Genomic DNA, 22,768 nt, shown 5'->3' with positions numbered 1-22,768 from the left:
AGCACAGCTCTCCGGGCCCCATGTCTGCAGTGAGGAAGGGCCGCACTGTGAACCTACATGTCCCCTGCCTGGAAGCCCCTCTAGACCCTTACTTACTTTGGGGGCATCAATATCGTCCTCTGATTTTATAAAAGACGATGGGGACTTCTCCAACCTCTCGAATAGGTCAAAGGAAGACTGTGATTGATTGCTACCTTTTTTCTGCTCCAAGATGCTGAAAGGGTGGCACTGGCCACGTCACCCCCATCCACGGGGCATCAGCTCTGTCAAATTCAGGGGCTTGAAGAATGTCCTGGCAAAACCCTCAGCTGCCCACACACATCCGGATCCTGGTGACCCCCTGCTCCTGAGGGCTCTGCCTCCTGGAGCAGGCTGGCGGCAGAACAGGGAGCAGGGAGAGAAACCTTTGCTTCAGCCCATTCATTAGGGCCTGAGTTCCAATTCCGTCCAGCCATGAACCCAAGTCAGGTCCTGCTCCAATCGGGGAGGCAGCCCCACACAGGCGAGAGCACACCTCATTTCACTTATTCCTAAATGGTGACGCCTGTTTCAAAGCCGAGGACACTGATGGGGAAGGGGCTGGACCAAGTGCATTCCAGCCCCATGGTCCAGCCGGGACTCACTTGCCAGGCGCAGAATTCACATGACTTCCTGACTGGGCCACGAACGGGCCAGGCCAGAGGGATGAAGACCCAGGAGCCCAGCCCCTGACCCTGGGGCCCGCGTCTTTTATTATCTGTGTGTCCCAGCGCTGGGCACGTTGCAAAGGCAAAACATTGATTTCCACTGAAACAAATCCTGCTGCTTCTCTTTTCAGCCTTTCTGTTAACAGGCTTTGGGGGGAGGGGGTCCTACACAGCGTGAGTCACCCCGAAGTCTGGCCCCAAGCTCTTTCCCGATGCCTCCCAAGGCAAGGAAGCCGCTGCCTCTTCGCAGCTCTCTGCAACACCACGCATTATTATTTGGAGCCTGCTTTGCAGGTTCCTTCTTGGCAGCTCGTTTTCTTCTCTTAATTGGTCTTCAGTGTGGGCTTCTGTGACATGAGCGCTGCAGGGCCATGAGGGGCAGCAAGACCCCCTCTGCACAGACTGGAGGCAGGCAGGAGCTCCGAGCTTGCTCCGTGCTGTGAGCTCACTCAAAGCTGGTCAGGAAAAGAGGCTAAGCTGCTCCCACCCCTCCCACCCCCTAGGGTTTCCGCCTGCCCAGGAAGCCGTGTCTGTAACACAGAGCAAGCCCCTGCTTGTCCCTGCCACAGCTGGGTCATGCCTTTCTCCTCTCGGGGTCTCAGTTTGTCCTTATATGAAAGTTGAGATGATCAGACTGAGGTTCCTTCCAGTTTGCACGCCCCCTGTAGCTTTTTCCCGCGGCACTCGAGCACATTCTTTGGCTTCTCAGCTGAAGGAAGATTATCAGGCAGCGCCTCCTGGTGACCGTCAAGAGAAGAGGCCCCAGTTGGATGGTGTCCAAGGCAATCCATACTGGGAGGAAAAGGCATCGAAGTGTCTGCAGCCAACCAGCTATGTGACCCTAACACTAGCAAGCAAGGAGACTAGGGCTTAAAGCAAAATTACAGTCCTGCCACACACACAGGCCCTCCGCCAGCCGTGACAATGAAGGCAGAAGGTCTTCAGAAGGTAGAGCTTGGAAAACAAGCCAGGCCCGGTCACCCAGGGTGTCCCGGTACCTGTTTACAAAGCCTGTCCACCTCATCTCTCCTCCACAAAGTACCAGCCGGAGAAGGGCAAGATGAAAGTGCTAAAGAAAGAAATGGATCAGATGATGAAGCTAAACTGAGCCTGTTCCCAAGGGCAGGGCTGAAGGAGGGCCGGGAGCACCAACAGGTCTCCGTGTGCCTGCAGCGGGGAGGCCGTTCCCAAGTGAGGATCGAGGTCAGCAGGAGATCCGGGCTGAGGCACCCACCTTCAGAGCCCCACGGGGATGGCCATGAGATATATTCACCCGAAGAGAAGAACCACAGGCCCCTCAAATGGTCGTGAGCCTCCAGGGCCACTACCCAGACGTCACTCCAGAGACAATGAGATATGGTCCTCACCCCCAAAGAGCTCACAGCCTGGTAGGGAACAGACAAGGGAAGTGGGCGTGGAGGACACTGCGAGTTCAAGCACGTGCTTTGGGTGAGACTGACGTGAGTGCGAGCACAGGCTCTAGTACTGCCTGTGTGACTCTTGGCAAGTGACTTAACCTCTCTGGGCATGTCCATCCTTCCAGCCCTGGCCACTTGGTACAGTATGTCATCACCAGCAGCTCCATGTAAGTGCTGTACCACTTTAAGGGAGACTCTCCTTGGTGATCTGAACGGGCCTGGCTCAACCCATTGAAAGGCGTTAAGAGCAGAACTGAGGCTTCTCTGAAGAAAAAGGAATTCTGCTCCCACACAGCCAGTTCCAGACAGCCTGTCCAGTGGATCTCAGACTTGCCCAGCCAGCCTCCACGGTCACAATAAACTCCAGGCACTAAATCTCAATTTATTGATCCCGCCCTGGCCAGGTGGCTCAGTTGGTTGGAGCATCATCCCATATACCAAAAGGTTGTGAGTTCAATTCCCAGTCTGGGCACACACCTAGGTTGCAGGGTTGATCCCTGGTCAGGGCTCATACTAGAAGCAACCAATCAATGTTTGTTTTCTCTCTACCCGCCTTCCTCTCTAAAGTCAATAAAAAACATGTCCTCAGATAAGGATTTTTTAAAAAAGAATGTTTAAAAAAAAATCTCACTCTATCTACCCCACTGGCCCTGATGCTCTGACACATGGCTGTGACCACCCCGTCAGAGCTGACCTCCTGGTCACCATCACGTCACTCCATTTTAATTCTCAGCATCAGACTCCGCCGCAGGGCACATTTCCTGCCTTCCTGTCACTGTGCTCGGAGCAGTGCTGCCAGGGGAACGCTCTGACGACAGGAACGCCCTGGAACTGCGCTGTGCCGACAGCGTGGCCGCCAGCTACAGGGGCTGTGGGTCACGTGAAGTGGGGCCAGTGCCTGCGAGGTAAATTTTTAATTCCATTTCCTTTTCATGAATAGAAGGTTAACTTCCACATGAGTCTAGAGGCCACCCCATTGGACAGCTTGGGTCTAGAACACAAGGACCATGAGAGCGGGAAGCGGGTTAGCCTTAACCATCACCATCACGTCCCCAGTCCCCCAGTGACTGAAACAGAGGACATGCTATCGATATTTACAATGAATGAATGAGCCACGTGTGGGTGAGCGTGGCTGCCTCGGGCCTCTGTCCCTTGCACTGGAGAATGCTAACGCCGTCCTACATCCATGTAAGGGATTCCTGAAAACCCACGGTACAGGGCAGCGGGGGATGTACAGGGAAGGGAGACGAGGGACAAAGATGCTGCAACTCACCAGACACTGGGGCTCTCTGGGAGGGGGCTCTTCCCCAGCGCCAGCCCTCCCAGAGTTGGAAGCAAGTGGAACAATAGGGCAATCAAGGCGCCTCTTCCTCTTGGTTCTAGGCACAGGAAGGGGGTTCTGGTGGGCTTCCTTCAACACCAACTGCAAGGACCAGGGGAGCATCTGGGCCGCTGTCCTGTTTTGGAGCCACTTTACACCCAGTTTGCACCTGGCTGTCAGTTCCTCCCTGGAACCTCAGGAGAAGGAGCCCGAGGGGGCCCAACAAAGCAAGCTCCAGGGAGGTTGCCAGGGTGCGGGCAGGGGGTTGGGGGCCTGTCTGGCAGGGGCACCCTGGCCTTCTCTCTCTCCCCTTGCCTGGCTGGCTGAGCCTCTTCTTAGACGGACCAGCATCTCACTCTAAGCCGTCCTCCTACTCTGCAGCTGGTGTTTGTTTGAAAACTGGATGAGTGAGCCAGGCATCCTCTGCTCAAAGCCCTACAATGCAAGCTCTGTGCCATGATTTTCCGTGGGGGCTGGCCCTGCCCACTTATCTGACCCCAGTTCCCACCGCTCTCCCGCATCCCCAGTGGGCCGGCCACAGTGGTCTCCCTGGCACAGGCTCCCTCCGGCCACTAGGCACTTTGCATGTCCCCGCATCCCCTTTGTCATCAGAACTCCCCCTTCTTCTTTAGGTCTCAGCTCTACCCCGAAGCCCCGCCCCGAGAAAGTCCCCAAGCCCTGGAACCCACCCAGCACAGTGCCAGATGCATAGTGGGTGCTAGAAGAATATGTAGGGGAGGGAGGGAGGGTAGAAAAGGAAGGGGGAAAGCAAAGTCTTCCATTATCTGGAACCTGGGTTTTTCCTTGGGAAAGTGAAGATGCAAATGAGCATACGTTATTAAAGCGATCACAGGAACACGCTCTGCAGCAGCCATGTCAGTGTCACCCGGGGACCTCAGCTCTGTAATGACTTGGGGGGGGGTGCAGAAATGGGGCTGTGTGCCCCGGGAAACTGCTTGGGGTTCTGCTTTTATTCTGGCCAGGGAAAGGCAGGCTACCCCTAGAGAACAATCAAGCCAAGCACAGGGGAGATGGGCCCTAAAGAAGCGGCAATGCTGAGAGAGACAGTGGCTCAGAGGGAAGAGAAGTCAAAGACAAACAGGGAGCAGAATTAGAAAAGCTGAAACCTGGGGATCCATTGGAGACAAAAGAAAAAGAGAGGGGCCCTGACCGGTTTGGCTCAGTGGATAGAGCGTCAGCCTGCGGACTCAAGGGTCCCAGGTTCGATTCCGGCCAAGGGCGTGTACCTTGGTTGCGGGCACATCCCCAGTAGGGGGTGTACAGGAGGCAGCTGATCGATGTTTCTCTCTCATCTATGTTTCTAACTCTCTATCCTTCTCCCTCCTCTCTGTAAAAAAATCAATAAAATATATTTTTTTAAAAAAAGAAAAGAAAAAGAGAGGGACAGGAAGAAGATGGAGGAAAACGAGACGGGGCAGGGAAAGGCTAGAGGACCCTGGTGAAGATGTTGATGGTGATGTTGGTGATGGTAATGATGGTAATGAAGGTGGTGATGGTGATGGTGATGAAGGTGGTGATGGTGATGGTGATGAAGGTGGTGATGGTGATGGTGATGGTCATGGTGCTGATGGTGATCTTGGTGATGGTGATAAAGGTGGTGATAGTGATAAGGTGCCTAACATATAGGAGGCATTCAATACATTTTGATGAATGAGGGAATGTTGTTGTTTTTATTTCAGGCCACAGCTGATATGATAAGGAAAATGAGGAGACCCTGGCTTTGGGTCCCTTGGGCTTGCTAATGGAATAATTAAGTATTCTTTGGTGTGAGGCTAAAGCTTATCCAACAAGCTAAGAAACAAAAGGTTAAACTTCCCTACCTTTGGGGCATCTTGGACACTGGGAAATAAAGATAACCCCAAAATCCAAGGAGAAAACTAAGTTAGATTCACAACTATAAAATAAAGTCTCCCCTATCCTGGGACAGGGACAGGGACAGGGGAAGAGGGAGGGAGAGGGAGAGGGAGAGGGAGAGGGGGAGGGGAGGGGGAGGGGGAGGGGGAGGGGGAGGGAGAAAGAAAGAGAGAAGGGGGAGGGAGGGAGAGGGAGGGGGAGGAGGAGGGAGAGGGAGGGGGAGGAGGAGAGGAAGAGGGGGAGAGGAAGGAAGAAAAGAAAGAAAGGAAGGGAGAGAGGGAGAGAAGAGGGAGAGAAGGAGAGGGAGAGGGACAGGGACGGGGAGGGACAGGGACAGGGGGAGGGAGAGGGGGGGAGGGAGAGGGGGAGGGGGAGGGAGAGGGGGAGGGGGAGGGGGAGGGGGAGGGGGAGGGAGAAAGAAAGAGAGAAGGGGGAGGGAGGGAGAGGGAGGGGGAGGAGGAGGGAGAGGGAGGAAGAGGGGGAGAGGAAGGAAGAAAAGAAAGGAAGGGAGAGAGGGAGAGAAGAGGGAGAGAAGAGGGAGAGAAGGAGAGGGAGAGGGACAGGGACAGGGACAGGGACAGGGAGGTGGAGAGAGGGCGAGAGAGAGAAATTACACATATTCTTGGTCAGGGGCAAAGCTTTTTGTCTCCATGAGTTTCTCCATACAACCTGTATCCCTTCAGTCATTTAACAAACATGCACTGAGTCCCCACTACACACTAAAATTTAAAGTACCTAATTTCATCACTGTAGGAAACCGCAGCTGAGAGCTGGGGAGGCCGAGATGAAAAAAATATAGTAAGAAGCAAGAGTCAAGAACTAGCTGATTCCCTAGTTTGGGATAAAATATTGGACACGGTGAAAGGCAGGAAATAATGGGACCATTTAGAAGCTTCAAGGAACCAAGGATAATTGTTGAGGGAAGAAGAGCATTTAAGACAAGAAGGATCAGCAGAGAATGGCTCGCTGCTCCCCCTGGTGGAAAAGAGTAGCAAACACATCGTACAGCTTTCCCGCACTTTCTTCAACAAGTAGAACCTGGAGGAGGTGCTAGGAACAGAGGGATGAATAGCAGCATACTGCACCTGTCCCTGGGGAGGTCACAAGCAGATGAAGGAGTAAGAGCACAAAAGTGACAATCCGTCTAAGGCAGGAGCAGTTGGTAACGGAAGCATTCATTCATTCATTCATTCATTCATCCAACAAACTGCAGAGGCCTTGAGTCAGGGGCTTGAGAAAAAGCAGGATTCATGGGGAGGACACAGATGGGAGGAAATTCTAGGCAGTGGGTTGAGTACCAAGGAGTGAAATCATGCGTGATCTAGGAAATTCCAAGTAATTAGTGGATTTGTACGACATTGAGGTTGGGGGTGGGGGGGGGAATGTGAACAGCAGGGTTCTAATTAGAAGCCAAATCCCAAGGTGCTTTGCAACCCATGGGAAAGACTATGTGTGTGAAGCCACTGGTGAGTTTCACACACATCGTGAGTGCGCAGGAGGCAGCCAATCAATGTTTCTCTCTCTCTCTCTCTCTCTCTCTCTCTCCCCGCCCCCCTTCCTCTCTCTAGAATCAATTAAAATGTTTTTTAAAGAGAAATATGTATTGAGTCCGTACAACGTGCCAGATACTGAGCTGGGGGTGTCTGGCTGCAAATAAAATGGCGAGCAGAAACGGGAAATCCCTGCCCTCCTGCAGCCTACACCCTACCGGGGGGAGAGGCATCCGTTAAAAGGAGTCACTCCGCCCAAAGGCTAAAATGAACATGTGGAGAGTGATACGGACACATACAGAGGCAGAGCGTGACGCCAGGACACTGAGAGCTGTGTGCTGAGCTGCGCTTCCCTGCCAGCTGCCCTTGTTGCCCAGCGCAACACCTGGCCCTGCTCTCAAGGATCCAGTGGCTTGAAGGCTGGCATCGGAGGCAGGACACGGTCGACGGAAGCTCAGCTGCCTGGGAAGAGCTGATCTAGAGGCAGGGGGATCAAGGAGATTGGCATTTCTCAACCCATAGTGAGGGGTGAGATAAAAGTGGCAGGTCCTTTGCAGCATTTGGTAAATGATATAGAATAAAATAGAAAAGAATGTAAAATAGTGTGCATAGTAAGAATTGGCACTGTTTCACGAAACTCATTTCAGTTGTGTATGTGTATATTCATGTGTTTGTGTATAATGTGTGTGTACAAGGTTGCAATATAAATCATTTGTTACTGTGTGTCTTTTTTCTATTTTTATTGATAAAAAAGGGAGGGAGAGGGATAGAAACATCAATGATGACAGAGAATCATTGACTGGCTGCCTCCTGCTCACCCCCTAATGGGGATCAAGCCCACAACCCAGGCATGTGCCCTGACCGGGAATCGAAACATCAACCCCTGGTTCATAGGTCAACACTCAACCACTGAGCCACACCAGCCGGGCAATGTTTTGATTACTGTGTCTTGGTCAAAAAAGTTTGAAAACCACCAGGTCAGATGCCCTCTCACGGTGTCACCCAGCCCAGGATGTCACAGGGGTGGCTGCGCAGCCCACAGAGGGCTGACAGAAAGGCCTGTCTCAGGCAGAACTGGAGTCCAGCTCCACTATGAGGACTCTGTCACACTCAGTAGTCCAATTCTGATGAGAAGCTATGAACTCTGAAAAGCAATGAAGAACCTAACCTCACATGCTCACTCTCATGCACTGTGGGGGGCAGGGGGAGGGGGAGGAAGAGGTATAAATTGGTACAAACTTTTTGGAATGCAAACATGGCAATGTCCACCAGAAGTCTTAAAATATGGAAATTTTTTGCTGCAGGAACCACACTCCTATGCAGTCTCACTAAAGGAGTAGCCCAAAGGTAACACTTAGAGTTAAATGTCTAATGACAGCAGTGGTTGGATAAATGGTAACAGTATTCAGGCCTTAAAATGTATTGACAAAGATGTGTATGATACAGCCTTGTAATTAGGCACCATTTCTTAATGGCGCACTAACTACGAGCTGCTTCTCACTGTAGGTAGAGAGAAGTCACCCTGAAGCGGGTCTTGTCTGTATTGCATGATTGACAGGCCACTCTTAGCCATGCAAATGTTAGGTGAGTCAACAGCATTGTGCTAGAGTAAGGAATAACATGACCTTTATCGCTGTTTAACCAGGGGTGATTCTACCGCAACACCTCCCTCCCCTGAGAACATTTGCAAATACCCAGACATTTCTGTTTGTCATGAATGGGAGAAGGATGTTGCTGGTATCTAGTGGGTAGAGACCAGGGTGCTAACAAGCACGCTTCAAGGACAAGTCATTCTCCAATTCATGGTCTCTGTTGATGCTGATCACAGCCCTGATCAGGATCTGCTAGCAAAAAAGAATATAAAAGGGCATGCAGGGCTGGAGAGGAGAGAATCTGGGCCAATGACCTGTTTCAGATAAGCTCTGTTTTGCTCACTGATGTATCCTCAGCCCAACTGCACAAAGTAGTCACTCAATAAATATTTGTTGAAGATTGCCTGTTGAATCCAGCAAGGGCATCTGTGATTATAACTTTCTGCCTGACTGTGCCCAACTCATGTACAACAGTGACACCTTGTGGTGGGAACTGAAACAACCACACAGATGGACCAATAACACTTTTTGGCGGGTGTTTGCAGAGCTGATCCCATAACGCGGAAAAGACCACAGAGTTTGTGGAAAAATCACAAAGCTAGAGAGAAGCAGGAGGCCTTAAGAGGATGGAATCTGCTGTCCTGCTAAAAAAAAAAAAAAAAAAGGAGGCAGATGGGAGTTTGAATAATTTATAGGAAAGATCAAAAAAATAGGACAATATATGTGGATCCCAAACTGATATGTCACAGAGGTTATTTTGTTAGATTTTAAAGAAAACACAACAGGTTTCAAAATAATACGGATACATAGTCCTAATTCTATTGCTTAAAGGCAGTATACACATACCTATTGGTCTGGAAGAAGTATACCAAAAGTTATACTAAAATGACAACAGTAGGTCCCTAGAGAGTGATGCTTAGGGTAGTTATTATTATTTTTATGTTTTCTGAGTTATTTTATAAAGAATGTATAATGTTTATGTAAAAAAATAAGAAGGTAGATGTTGACCCAAATTACGACGACACTTCAGAATGTCTAAGGTGAAACGATTCTGGTCTCCTAGGCACATCTCGTACTTCCAGTACCTGGACCCTAATTTTCCAGAACCAAATGTCCCACAACCTCTGAAGGTCTCCTTGGAGCCAAGTTCCCAGAAGCTGCGCTAACCACTTTCGAGTCCCAGGCCCCTCTCTCCTCTGCTCGCCTGCGGCATTTACCACCCAGAGCTGATTGTGTCTCGTCCAGGCCTGCGGCCGCGAGCACAGGAACCTGGAGGCCCTGTGGCAGACGTCCAGCCTGCTCACCTGACAAGTGCACGTTCCGGAGGCAGGAGAGGGAGGCATTGAGGCGGGCACATTCCTCCTGGTTGGCTCCATATTTCTCCACGGTTTCACACACCTGCTCATCCGTCATCTCCAAGAGGTCCTCCAGGCTCAGCTGGCCCGGGGCGATTTCCTAGGGAGGGAAGAGTATGCGGACGTCAAGTGCCGAGAGTGGAGGAATGAGGTCTGAGCCTCCACACTGCCCTCTAGTGGTACCTAGCTGAACACCCCGCACTGTGTGAATGGTTCCTTGGTGTAGCTGGGTCTCTGATTTGGGCATCAGACAGGCTTGGGTTTTCTCTCAGCTATGCCACTCATTAGCTAGATGACCATTTAACCCATCTAAGCCTCACTTTACTCACCCAAAATGGGAATCTTAAGTGCACATACTGTGTAGGGAAGCACGTGCGCTTAGCACATGGCGCCATAAACGGTGTAGTTTATTACTTGTCTGTGTCCCCATGCAGCTTCTAAATTCCTTATGATCGAGACTCTAACTGATTTATCTTTGGAGGCCCTCCATGCCTCCTGCTCAGCTCCTACAGCAGTGACTTGTCCCAAATTCAGGGTGAACCCAGAGCAGACAGCCCAAGTCTCCTGATGGCTGTCCTCCACTCTCTGATAGTCCAAGCAGGTGACCCTTGACCGCCACCAGTAACCATCCCTCTTTCCAGAAAGGCTGTGTCCCTAGACACTATCATATGGATACAGCTTTAAATTTGTCAAGCTTCCATATTTACGCATCTATAAAAAAAAGTCTTCATTTTATAGCACTTAATGGTATCCAATGTTTTTACATTTATTTTCGTTGTCATTTTTATTGATTAAGGCATTACATGTGTCCTCATCCCCCCATTCCCCCCCCCGCCCCCATTCATGCCCTCATCCCCCTGGTGTCTGTGTCCATTGGTTATTTGTTGTTGTTATTTAAATAAGAGTTTCAGATAATTGAGGATGGAGATTCTAGGTCAATACACAGCATACGCGTGCCCTCTTGTGGCCAGATCTGTGTGTTACAACAAAATCAGACATTTTCCCCCTACACACACACACACACACACACACACACACACACACACACACTAAACTAGCAACCAAGAAGAGGAAAAGTGTATAGCACTAAAATTCTATCCAAAAAAGATGCATGCAAAAGCCATGAAACCCAACTGGTGCCTATCAAACTCGCCAGGGCAGGGGACAGCGAGAGCAATAACTGAGTGGCTTAGAGGCTTTCTCAAACAGGAACATCTTGCAGGTAAGCCCCACTTTAAGAAAGGTGATCGACCAGAATCTGAAAGTACAAAATGACTCATATTTAGAAGGGATATTTCCCAACATAAAAGAATTATCCTCTTTGCTGCAGGATACACTTTTGTAACTTACCTCCCAAAATATTCAATTTACACTGAGGTTTAAGGACACACACACACACATCACAGGAGTAATGATACTAAAAATGGAGAAAGCCTTGACAAACCTGGGCCAAAAGAGCAGATGGACTTCTGTTGGATAAAATAATTAATAATAATAATAATAATAATAACAACAACAACAACAGAAATGAATGTAGCACTATTTTAAGTGCTTTTCATGGATTTTCTTTTAAAAAGGCAGACCACATAAGGTAGGTACTTTCATCATCATCATTAGTCTATAACTAGGACACTAAAATTCAGAGAGGTTGGAACACCAGCCCAAAGTCACACAGTAAGTTTGAACCCAGACAGTCTGTCCTAGTAGCTTTCTCTGTACTTCTAGCTCCTCCAGAGAAAGGGGCCCTTTGGGGTACACACATGTGAGCTACAGACAGAGAGCTGGGACCCAGCTGTCCTCACCCCCTGGCTGGTGGCCTTGGGCTCATGATTCTCACTGATTAAGGTAAGAACCAGAACTTGGGTACCTGCAGGCAAGGGGAATCAAAATGAGCAAAGCTGTGAAACTTGGTAGCCTGCAGGACCCAAATGGGCAGCAGAATTCAGTTCACTGCCACTCGACAGGAGTTCATTTCAGTGTGGTAAGCAACTCCAATTTTTCAAGAGAAGGCAGAGATCTGGGGTTTTATGCAAACGCTTTCAACTTTTAAATACTGGCTCAAAAAAAATTTGAAGACATCAGCCAAGCAAAAAAAGTCTGTGCAGCAGATACCGCTTCAGGCCATCATTTTCAACCCTTGGTCAAGATCTGTCCCTACCTAATTTGTCCTGTTTGATAAATAAATGGTCCCAAAAGCTTCTGAAAAGTGCACTGGGCCATGCAAATAGAATGCACTGTTTGTACTTATACGGGGCTGTTCCCATTAAGGATATTCACACAAAACTGCCAGCCTGGGGATGAATTAAAGAAACCGCGACTCATACCCCGTCTGGTGTGCATGTGTGAGATGGGGGTGGAGGAAGGTGGGGGGTGGGTGCGTCTGGCCCAGGATTATTGGATCTGGTGGGTTCAGGCAAGATCACATCTAGGCAAGGTCTGAAAAAGACAAAAGGTGGAAGAGGATCTTCCAGGCCGCTTCAAGGAGGAAGCAGGGAGCCCCTTACAAAATGGTACATGCCCTGCAGGTAGGGAGGCGCCCCTTTCCTCCCCAGGTCAGGGAGGCCCTGGCAACCAGAGAATGGGGGAAGACAGTGCTTTCCATCTCCGCCAACCCCACCCACTCACTAGTGAAATGAGTCCCTTCCTCTCTGAGCCTCGGTTTACTGCTCCGCACAATGGGGTGATAGTTGTAACTACGTCAAAAGACTGTTGCAAGGATTTGAACAATCTCGACACTTGAGATGCTGCATGGAAAGCCCTCCGCACAATGCCAGGCACCAAAGATTCGAGGTGAGCTGGTTTCATCCAGAAAGGCTCGGCCCAGATGCTGTTAACAGCGATGACCCAGGATCCAAGAAGGCAAGGAAACCCCACCATCCTAGGGACCTTAAGCATGCGCTCCACTCCCTGAGGGCGGACACAGACAGCACGAGCTGGCTCTGTTTTGCCATCGGAGAACCTGCTGCTTCCAAAGTTTGCAACAACAATAACAATACTGAGCTGCCCTCGACCGAGTGCTGGTCGGCGCCTAAGTACGAGCTGAACACTTTATCAGGATCATCGTATTTTACACGCCAGCCCCTTCAGAAGAGGAGACAGTCATCACCCCATTTAACAGGTGAGAAGACAACACCCTGAGACTGTGGTGCCCAAGACGCTGGTCCCTGGCCACATGGATTAACATTAAATATGACTGGAAGCCCAGCTCCTCAGCCACACGCACTAGCCACAATTCAAGTCCTCGAGAGCTACGCGTGGCTGGTGGCCGCTGCATGGGACTTAGCACAGACATTAAATACGTCCATCCCAGCAGGAAGCTCTGAGGTAAAGTGACTGAGTTCATGAGTGGTAGAGCTGCAACGGCCCATTCAGAGAGGGTCTCTGATGCCTTCATCCAATCCATATTTACTGAGGGCCTACTGTGTGTCAGGCACAGCCAAAACCCCGTTACCCAAGGGGCTGGCTGCTGGCCAGGAAGGAGCAGAGGGCAGGGGCCGCCGCGGTCACCTCCAGGACTTCCTTGCGCACGTCGACGATGCGGAACCAGTGGCGGAGCTGGGGGAAGCCGTCCAGCTCGGTGCTGCGTTCCTGCAGGGCCACCTTCTTCTTGCAGGACAGCTGCCGGCTGAAGTACTTCACCAGCTTGCTCTGCAAAGACACAGGAGGCGCGTCTCAGAGGCACTGCCGCCAGGAAGACAGGAGAATCCCCCAAGGTCCCCCCGCCCCCGCCTGAGCCCCATCCAACTCCATACGCTAAAGGAGGGGGACACGCACTGGGGCCACTTCCTGGGGGCCTTTGGGCTGCATGCATGTACACCTCCACTGCTCGTGTCCTTGGACCCAACAAGTCCACTTCCAGGACTCACCCTACAGACACCACGTCCTGTGCATAAGGACTGTGTGGGGCAGTGATTTTCCATCCTTTTCCCCTTAGGGCAGTGGTCGGCAAACTCATTCGTCAACAGAGCCAAATATCAACAGTACGACTGAAATTTCTTTGGAGAGCCAAATTTTTAAAACTTAAACTATATAGGTAGGTACATTGTTATTAACTTAATTAGGGTACTCCTAAGGCTTAGGGAGAGCCACACTCAAGGGGCCAAAGAGCCGCATGTGGCTCGAGAGCCGCAGTTTGCCAACCACAGCCTTAGGGCACATAAACTAATTACTGAAATTCTTCAGCACACCAAAAATATATAATTTTGCCAATCTGACAACAAGAAGAGTATAATTTTGATTCATTCACACCGAATGGCTATTGTGTTGGCTGTTGTCACTTTTTTATTCAACAATCTCAGGGAAAAGAGGTCAGTGCCCTGACTAAAGAGCCAGGTGTTGCATGTTTTAAAAACTGTGGTGGCGCACGGGGTGAAACAGCTGGTGAACGGTGAGGGAACATTTCTTACTGTTCAGTGTGCAATGGCAAGGACTGCAAACACTCTGAGGGTCCATCAGTAGGAGACCCATACATGGGGGTCCACACCCCCCCCCCCGAAACCCTATGCAGGTAGAGCATGAGATGAGGAAGCGTGCTGTGCACCAATACAGAACCGTCTCCAAGACATGTTGATAAATAAGCATAAATACTCTCCCATTCACGTGGGAAATGTTAACATGTATATATTTCCGCAATGTAGACACTTTCTGGAAGGATTCCCAACACCCTGGGGAAGGGAAGAGGGAGGGCCAAGAACAGAGGTGGGAGAAAGACTTTACTCCAGAGAGGTGAGGAAGGAGCCCACTGAGGTCAGTCCACCCCGCCAGCCTTTTCTGTGCACGCTCATACCCACATGTAGAAACCGCAGGCTGGCTTGTCTGGGGTTGGGTGGCTTTCTCATATAAACTGGATCACGCACTATGCCTCTTCCTGCAGCTCACTCTTCCACTCAGTAGTGAGCCTCAAGGGCCTTGCCCGTTAGTTCCCAGATCTGCCTCTCTCTTTTGAATCTTCTGCATGAGGGAGCCCTTTGATCCCAGGGTCAAAGGCTCACGATGCATGCAATTCTGTGATGTCTGCTGGGGCATCTTTGTCAGCTACGATAAAGCATCTTCACGAACAGCAGCCACGCTAGCAGGCACCGTTTACTAGATGCGTGCAGTGTGCCTGGCGCTGTGGGATAAATGCTCTGAATGTGTTTGTTCATTTTTCAATCCACACAATGATGTCAGCTGAGGCTGGGAGTCTGAGCCTACAAGTCATGTGCCCAGATCCACAGAACTAGCAAAGTCAGGGAGCCAGGGCAGGACCCCAAGGTTCCCTCTCTTTATCAGGCTGCTGTACTTACGAGTTGTTCAGGGGTCCTCCCCGCTGAACTGGAAATCCAAATGTTGGGCATCGGCCCCTCAAGGGCAGAGGGTCTCGCTCATTTTGGGATGCTTTCCGTGTATTGTGGGAGAGGTAAGTATCTGAATTCCAGTTCTGAGGCTTCGGGGAGTCACATCAGCTCCCTGAGCCTCCGTTTTCGCATCTGTAAAATGGGCCTGCGGAGGCATCATATGCGATAATGTCTGGCAGAAGACAAGCTGAGTCCTCCCCACATACACACAAACACCATTCTAACCAGTTGTTGAAAGGGGTGCTTGGATCCTGGAGAGGAGTTTCCAAGGTCATGCAGAGTCTGGACCTACCGTCCCAGGAACAAGAATCAAGGGGCATCCACACTGCGATGCATTAGCAATGGGGGAGAGAGGGAGGGGTTAAGGGCACAGGTGGGTGGGGAAGACCGGTGGGGAGGGCAGCCACAGGTCCAGGTCTTAAACTAAGGGAACCAAGAATCACCTTTCAGGAAATGAGCACAGCTAGTCTGAGCTGTGAAAAACCCAGAAAACTGCCCAGAGCGTGAAACTGGATGGGGCAGAGAATGAGAAGCACTTCCCAAATGGGGATCCCTGGACTCAGCAGCCTCCCCACCAGGTGCCCAAGACGGGCGGCTATCGGCTGATAGGGGTTCTCTCTGAGCCAATGCTATGACATGCACTTTTTATGAATTATCTAGTTAATCTGCATAGCAACTCAGTGATATAAGACCATTATTGCCCCATTTTACAAGTGGGAAAATCAAGGCCCAGAAAGGTTAAATAACTTGCCCAAGGTCATTGATCAACTAAATGAATGAATATTTAAACCCAAGTCAACAAACTCTTATTGACACACAAAAAATGTCATGATCTATTGTCAAGTGAGGAAATACAGCAGCCAAAACAACAGGTACAGTATGATCCTACTTTCTGAATATAAAATAAACATATGTGTATATACATATATAAAATCCTATCTAATAAAAGAGAAACATGGTAATTAGCGTACGTCCGCTACCCTTCCCATTGGCTAATCAGGGTGATATGCAAATTAACTGCCAGCCAAGATGGCGGCCGGCAGCTTGAAACTAACATGAGGCTTGCTTGCTTCAGTGACGGAGGACTCCAACGTTCCCCGCCTGCCGCTGCGGGCCTCTGAGCTTGCAGTTTGAAACATAGTTACAAATATAGAAGCTAATCAAAACCCCAGAAACCTGCTTTCAGCGAGCCAGGATCTCAGAGCTGGAGTTGATACAGTGTTTCGATTATAGAACCCAAACAAACCAGATACCTGCTTTCAGCAGCAGAGGCCTCAGAGCTGGAGTCAGAGCTAAAGCTGGCCCAGAATAAAAAAATTTAAAAAAAGAAAAAAAGGGGCAGTTGGGAGCTTCAGTCACCCGCCAGCCTGAAAACAGCCCTCATCCCCTCACCCAGGCTGGCCAGGCACCCCAGTGGGGACCCCCACCTTGAAGGGGGTATGACCAGTTGCAAACAGCCATCATCCCCTCATCCAGGCTGGCCAGGCACCCCAGTGGGGACCCCCACCCTGATCCAGGACACCCTTCAGGGCAAACCAGCTGGCTCCCACCCATGCACCAGGACTCTATCCTATATAGTAAAAGGGTAATATGCCTCCCAGCACCAGGATCAGTGGAGCCGTGAGTCCTCCTGGCACCGGGATCAGAGTGACAGGGGGCAGCGCCCAAACCCCCTGATCGCCCTGCGGCTCTGTGTGTGACGGGGGCGGGGCCATAACCTACCTATCTGCCCTGCTCTGTTCATGACAGGGGAAGGCGCCCCAACCCACTGATCAGCCCTGCTCTGTGCCTAATAGGGGGTAGCTCCCCAACCCCCTGATCGGCCCTGCTGTGTGTGTGACAGGGTGCGGCGCCCCAACACCCCCCCCACAGGCCCTGCTCTGTGTATGATGGGGTAGAGCCATAACCTCCCCATCGGCCCTGCCCTGAGTGTGACAGTGGCGGCGCCCCAACCCCCTGATCGGCCCTGCTCTGCCGGTGATAGAGGGCGGCGCCCCAACCCCCTGATCCGCCCTGCTCTGTGTGTGACAGGGGGCAGTGCCGCAACTCCCCTATCGGCACTACTCTGTGAGTGACGGGGGGAGCTCCCCAACCCCCCTGATCAGCCCTGCTCTGTGCGTGACAGGGTACGGAGCCCCAACCCCCCTGATGGGCCCTGCTCTGTGCATGACAGGGGGCAGCGCCCCAACCCCCTGATCCGCCCTGCTCTGTGCGTGACAGGAGGTGGCGCCGCAACCTCCCCATCGACCCTGCCTTGAGTGTGACAGGGGGCGGTGCCCCAACCCCCGAATCGGCCCTACCCTGAGCGTGACTGAGGGTGGCATCACAACCTCCCGATCCGCCCTGCTCTGTGCATGACAGGGGGCAGTGCCTCAACTCCCCGATCAGCCCTGCTCTGAGCCCAACCAGGGGCTGCACCTCGGGATTGGGCCTGCCCTCTGCCACCCAGGAGCAGGCCTAAGCCAGCAGGTCGTTATCTCCCGAGGGGTCCCAGACTGCGAGAGGGCACAGGTCGGGCTGAGGGACCCTCCCTCCCCCCCAATAGCACAAATTTTTGTGCACCAGGCCTCTAGTAATATTTATAATATATTAAATATGTAGTGTACTATATATGTGTAATATATACAGTTTATACATACATATATACACATATAATACAATGTTTAATATATATTACATACACATATGCACGTATACATATATAACATATACTTAATATTTAATGTACAATTGTATATTAAGTACATTACAATGGGTATATAAAATAATATATAACATATGTAATATATATGTACTATGCATACACAGAGACTATAAAAAAATGCTCCAAAATGTTAGCAGCTGCACTGCTGGGTTATTATAGGTGAAAATGATTTTCTCATTTCTGTGCACCTGTATCTTACAATTTTTCTATAAGTTTGAACTACCTATATGATAATTAGTTACAAATCTCATGAAAATCAGATACTTGCCAACAATAAAGACAGTGGGACATACACAGTGTCAACCATTTCATCGAATGCGTTCTGAATATATATAATCTGTGAATGATATATAGTGTATATGCCAGGTATTCTGCTAAGCACTTCCTACACACTCTTTCATCTAATCTTCATGACAATCGCAATAATATCCACATGTGATAGATGAGGACCTTGGGAGCCGAGGAGGAAGCAGCGCTCCCAAGTTACTAGATACCATTCCCTGTAAGTTCCCTCTTTCCCCAATTTCCTGACGATTAGAATTATCGGGCGATGTCTGTTTAAATATCAACTTTTCAGGCCCATCCCCTATAAATTCTGACACAGTAAATCAAGAAAAGCCCAGGAATCTGTAAAAACACAAGCACCCCCAAAATACTGAGAATCAGGCAAGTGTGAGCATCATCCCTCTACTCTCTGAATTGTGTGAGGAAAGCAGTTTATTTCTCAGACAAGCTTAAGCGTCCAGATCCTTGGGCAACAGAGTCAGGGCAGAAACCCGTTCTGGAAGCCAGGGTGCGGCCCCCGCCCGTGCGTGCACAGTGGACATTTACCAAGCCGCTCCCAGGGCAGAGACCTCGTCCAGGCCCCGCAGATTCAGAGAGCAGTCTGCCCGATCCAGGCCCGAAGGAGCTCCCAGTGGGGCCCACGAGACAGATGTGCAAACACGAATCACGAGGCTGAAGGACAGGAGCCAGAACAGAAGGGCAGCCAGGGTTCAGCATGGGCACCACGGGTGCAAATGAAGAAAACAGCCTCACGCGGAGCCGTGTCCCTTGACCACAGGATGACAGTGATGTGAGTTCTATGTTTATGCCAAGACAGGCTCTCATTTATTCATTTAAAGTCCCTTTAGGTGCTTTCCAAATGCAAAGAACTAGGGATACAATATGAATTGTGCCCCCTCTGCCCTGAGACAGGGCTATTCCAGGTGTGGCCTGAAGGCCAGGCCTCTTGGGTCAGGTACAGAAAACTGAGAGCATTTAGACATTTGGATAGCTAACTGACAGGCTAACCATATCTGTTGAATCTAATATTTTCAAAGTAAGGCTTGTATTTCACTTGAGTTTTTTTTGGTGCCTTCCATTTTTCTAGTAAATCATTTTATTCCAATTAATACAAGTACTGACTACAATGCACCAGGAAATAAAAAGCTGATTCTTCCCCACAGAAGGTGGGAGAGGCACTGACGTCTGAACTTGGGGAATTGGGGGCATTGAGCTTAATCTCCTACATCACTAAATAATTTTCCAAATGGCTCCAAAGGACCTGCTTTCGTCATGACAACACTGAAGTGTGTGTCAGATTGTTATTGACATATGGGGAAACTGAGGTTCAGAGGCACTGGAATGGTGCCTGAGTTCATACAACTAAAGAGGCACCAGGGTCAGGGTTTGAACTCAGGATCTGATTCCCAGTCCTGTGCTCTCTGGTGAAGCAGAGGGTCCAAACAGCCTAGAGGTCACAACTGAGAAGCACAATTAGAAAAGGGCCTTAGTGGTGCCTCGCCCTGCCAGGTGTCCTAATTTATTTTTAGGTCACCCTCAATTCAAGTCCATGCAGAGCTCAACTGTAAAGAGTCCAAAGGTTCCATCTCCAAGTGAAAACAACACAGGGCTTCTGGAAATAGCATACCCACACAGAACACCCCCCCCCCCCCCCCCCCCCCGGCGCTTGGACTGCCTGGGTGCAAAGTAAGCTCTCCTGGGCCTCGGGTCAGAAGGAACCCAGACTCTGAGAGAGCAGGAGCTCAGTGATGCAGTGCTCTGTCTCCACACCAGGGGGCAGCCTGGCACCTTCCAGGCAGATGGAACAATGTCCAGACCCTCCCCCCGAGCATCCTCAAGGCCTTAGTCCTGTCCTCTGCATTCTCGGGTGGTACATTTAGCAGCATAAACAAAACAAAATAAAATAAAAAAACTTTAGGGTCAAGACATGTGACCGAACTATAAATAATCATGTCCAAAGTCTCTGCTGTGAAACCAGGAACTTTTCGCTCAGAATCAGGTAAATCTAGAGACCCTGGGGCAAGCCCCTGGGGTTAGGTTTGCTGGAGCCCAAAACCATCACGGCTTAGGTGCTATTACAAAAGCACACACAAGATCAGAGGTCGGGAAAGCTGGGAGTGAGGACCTTCTGGTGGTCTTCCCTGTAAACCTCATGGCATTCATTGCCAACGGGAGGTTCGCATCTCCCATGCATTTCACACATGAGGAAACAGAGGCTCAAGTTGTAACATAATTGGCCTTATAATCACAGGGATGAAGAGGCAGGCAGGCTCCAGAACCTTCTGTAGCCCTCAGGGCTACCTGGCAGCAAGCACCTCATCATTGCTGCCTTCTCTTTAGCAGCCACAGGCTAGCAGCTGAGTTCAAAGCCATGAACCCACAGGGTCCTGCTGCCCAGAGCTCTCTCCCTCCCGGTTTTGGTATAAATGGCACTTTCCTATCCGCCCTGTGACATCCCTTCTCAATGTCACCATCACAGCACCCTGATTTTTTTCCTCGGTAGCACTCATCCCTATCCCACAAACGATCCTGTTTATTGGTTTCCATGGTTACGCTCCCCCATCGCTACTATCACACACCCCCATCAGAATGTCAGCTCAAAGGAGCTTGGGCTTTGCCTGTCCCCCCACCCCCACCCCTGTGCATTCAGAGCAGTGCTTTGCGTATAGTAGGTGCTCAAGACATTTTCCTTGGTCGTTCAATAACCAATATCGGGGGCGGGGGCAGCCTTCTATCCATAAACACAATTCCTTTTCCAGCAGGCTCTTCACAGTCAGAACCCGGGCCCTGGCTCTGTGGCCAAGGCTCTGGGGTTCTCAGTGCCAGCAGGCGAGGGTAAGGAAATCGCCACAGCAGCCACAGCCAGCAGCCCCACGCCTTCCCGCGGTTGCCAGGGCGACCATTGTCATAACATCCCCTGTGCAATGAGGGCCAGCTGACAGGGGAGAGAATTATTTGACTCGCCAACGTCTCAAGTAACCTGACGATTTGCATCCCTGAGCAAAGTCCCTGCTGAGGGCTGGAGGCCTGGGAGACCGCCCTTCTTCTCTCCTTGCCCCATCCCAGTTAGAGCTCGATCCCTCTGACCAAGGCAGGCAGGACCCACCGGTCCAGCGCTGGCCCCAGGATGCTGGAATGAAAGCCTGAAGCCACCCCGTGCCCACTGCTTCGAGTGAAGCCCTCACTGCTGCTGGTGGCTTTTCCCTCTCTTTACAGTACGACTGCTACTGAACATTACAAACAGGAGAAACAGTTCCTGGTGTCATGAGCTCCTACTAGATGCCAGGCCCACTGGTAGCGTCCTCACATACTTATTATTATAACGTTAATATTTATGCTATAACAATACATTATGCTATAACATATAGTCTTCCTATATACTGTATATTCATCGATATATTTATAGACATAGGTAAGAATTCATAGACATAATACATAATATAATTTGAAATGATTTTATATTATATAGCATTGTTATATATTTATAGTAAAATTGACATTCCTTAATATTTTTATTTGCCAGCCCTGTGCCTACTGCTTGAGGTTTGTTAATAATGGTGCCATTCTCAACAAACTACTACACGATAATACTGAGTTTTTTAACTAAGCACTAACTATGTGCCCGGCCCTGTGCTAAGAGCTCTGTTAATATTACTTGTCATGTGCATCCTAAGGGCTAAAAACCCTGATTCCCATTTTGGAGATGAGAAAATGGAGGCACAGAGTGACGAGGTAACTCGCCTCTGGTCACGAGGGTAACAAGCAGGGGCTGCAGTGCCCCAAGCCTGTCCCCGTCCTTATTTCCACACCACACCTCAGACTCTGAAGCTGAGCTTGCAGCGGAGACCCGAGGGGAGCTTGTTAAGACCACACACGCTGAGCCCCTGCATCCCCCAAACCCACACACGCTGAGCCCCTGTATCCCCCAAACCCACACACGCTGAGCCCCTGCATCCCCCAAACCCACACACGCTGAGCCCCTGCATCCCCCAAACCCACACATGCAAACCAGTGACCCTTGGGGACAGGGGCGTCTCTGCTCGCTTATTTTAAACAAGGTCCCCAGATAGTCTATCAAAGGCAAAAGCCCAGAACCATCGCCTTAGGTTTTTTTCATCTACCGTAATGACAATTACGCGATCTGATTAAATGAATGGGTCTAGAAGGGCTGAAAGTCCCAGAGAGGGCAGAGTGGCATATTAGGACCCTTACTCCTGAAAAGGAAGAGAAAAGGGCGGGGAGAGGGGGAAGAGTAAAACTGCAGGGTCACCTCAGGCAAACTCAGCTGTGCCCTCAGCTGTAACCACTCCCAACCTTTTTGGATCAAGGTGGGGCCTGCAAAAAAGATTAATAAATAATGACACACTTTTGTCCACAGCTGGTTTTAGGGGAGCTAAGGTCTAAATCACCTCCCACTGTCCACCTCACTATCCACCTTCCTGCCCCCGCTTAATCCTTCACCAGGGATAAGCTGTACAGAGAAATGTAAGCTTGTAAGGCTTTGCCCCTATACGCATTTTTAACCCTGATACCTCCTGGGAAGTGGCACAGAGTTGTAAAAGAAGAAACTGCTGTAAGCCTGTGGGCGGGCTCTGACGTGGAGGAGGTGTGGCTGGGGCGGAGTCATGCAGATGTTCTGGGAGGCCATGCCAGTGGTCCCAGGGCAACTGGGGGGATTGAGAGCCAAATCCAAGCAGCAGCTAAAA

General features: G+C 50.4%; 1 protein-coding gene across 1 annotated transcript in view; it reads right to left on the bottom strand.

Annotated features, from left to right (window-relative positions):
- Nucleotides 1-22,768, bottom strand: part of KSR2 (kinase suppressor of ras 2) — a 271,249-nt gene that overhangs the window by 198,931 nt on the left and 49,550 nt on the right. Inside the window, exons 2-3 of the mRNA XM_059676311.1 lie at nucleotides 13,245-13,385; nucleotides 9,687-9,837 (exon numbers count right to left, since the gene is read on the bottom strand). Coding sequence (XP_059532294.1) covers nucleotides 9,687-9,837; nucleotides 13,245-13,385 — 292 coding nt within the window. The remainder of the gene's footprint in view (nucleotides 1-9,686; nucleotides 9,838-13,244; nucleotides 13,386-22,768) is intronic.

This window comes from Myotis daubentonii, chromosome 19, assembly GCF_963259705.1.
Source record: "Myotis daubentonii chromosome 19, mMyoDau2.1, whole genome shotgun sequence".
In the NCBI taxonomy this organism is placed as follows: Eukaryota; Metazoa; Chordata; class Mammalia; order Chiroptera; family Vespertilionidae; genus Myotis; species Myotis daubentonii.
Note: the sequence above shows the minus strand (reverse complement) of the source record. Positions and strands in the feature narration are given on the sequence as shown.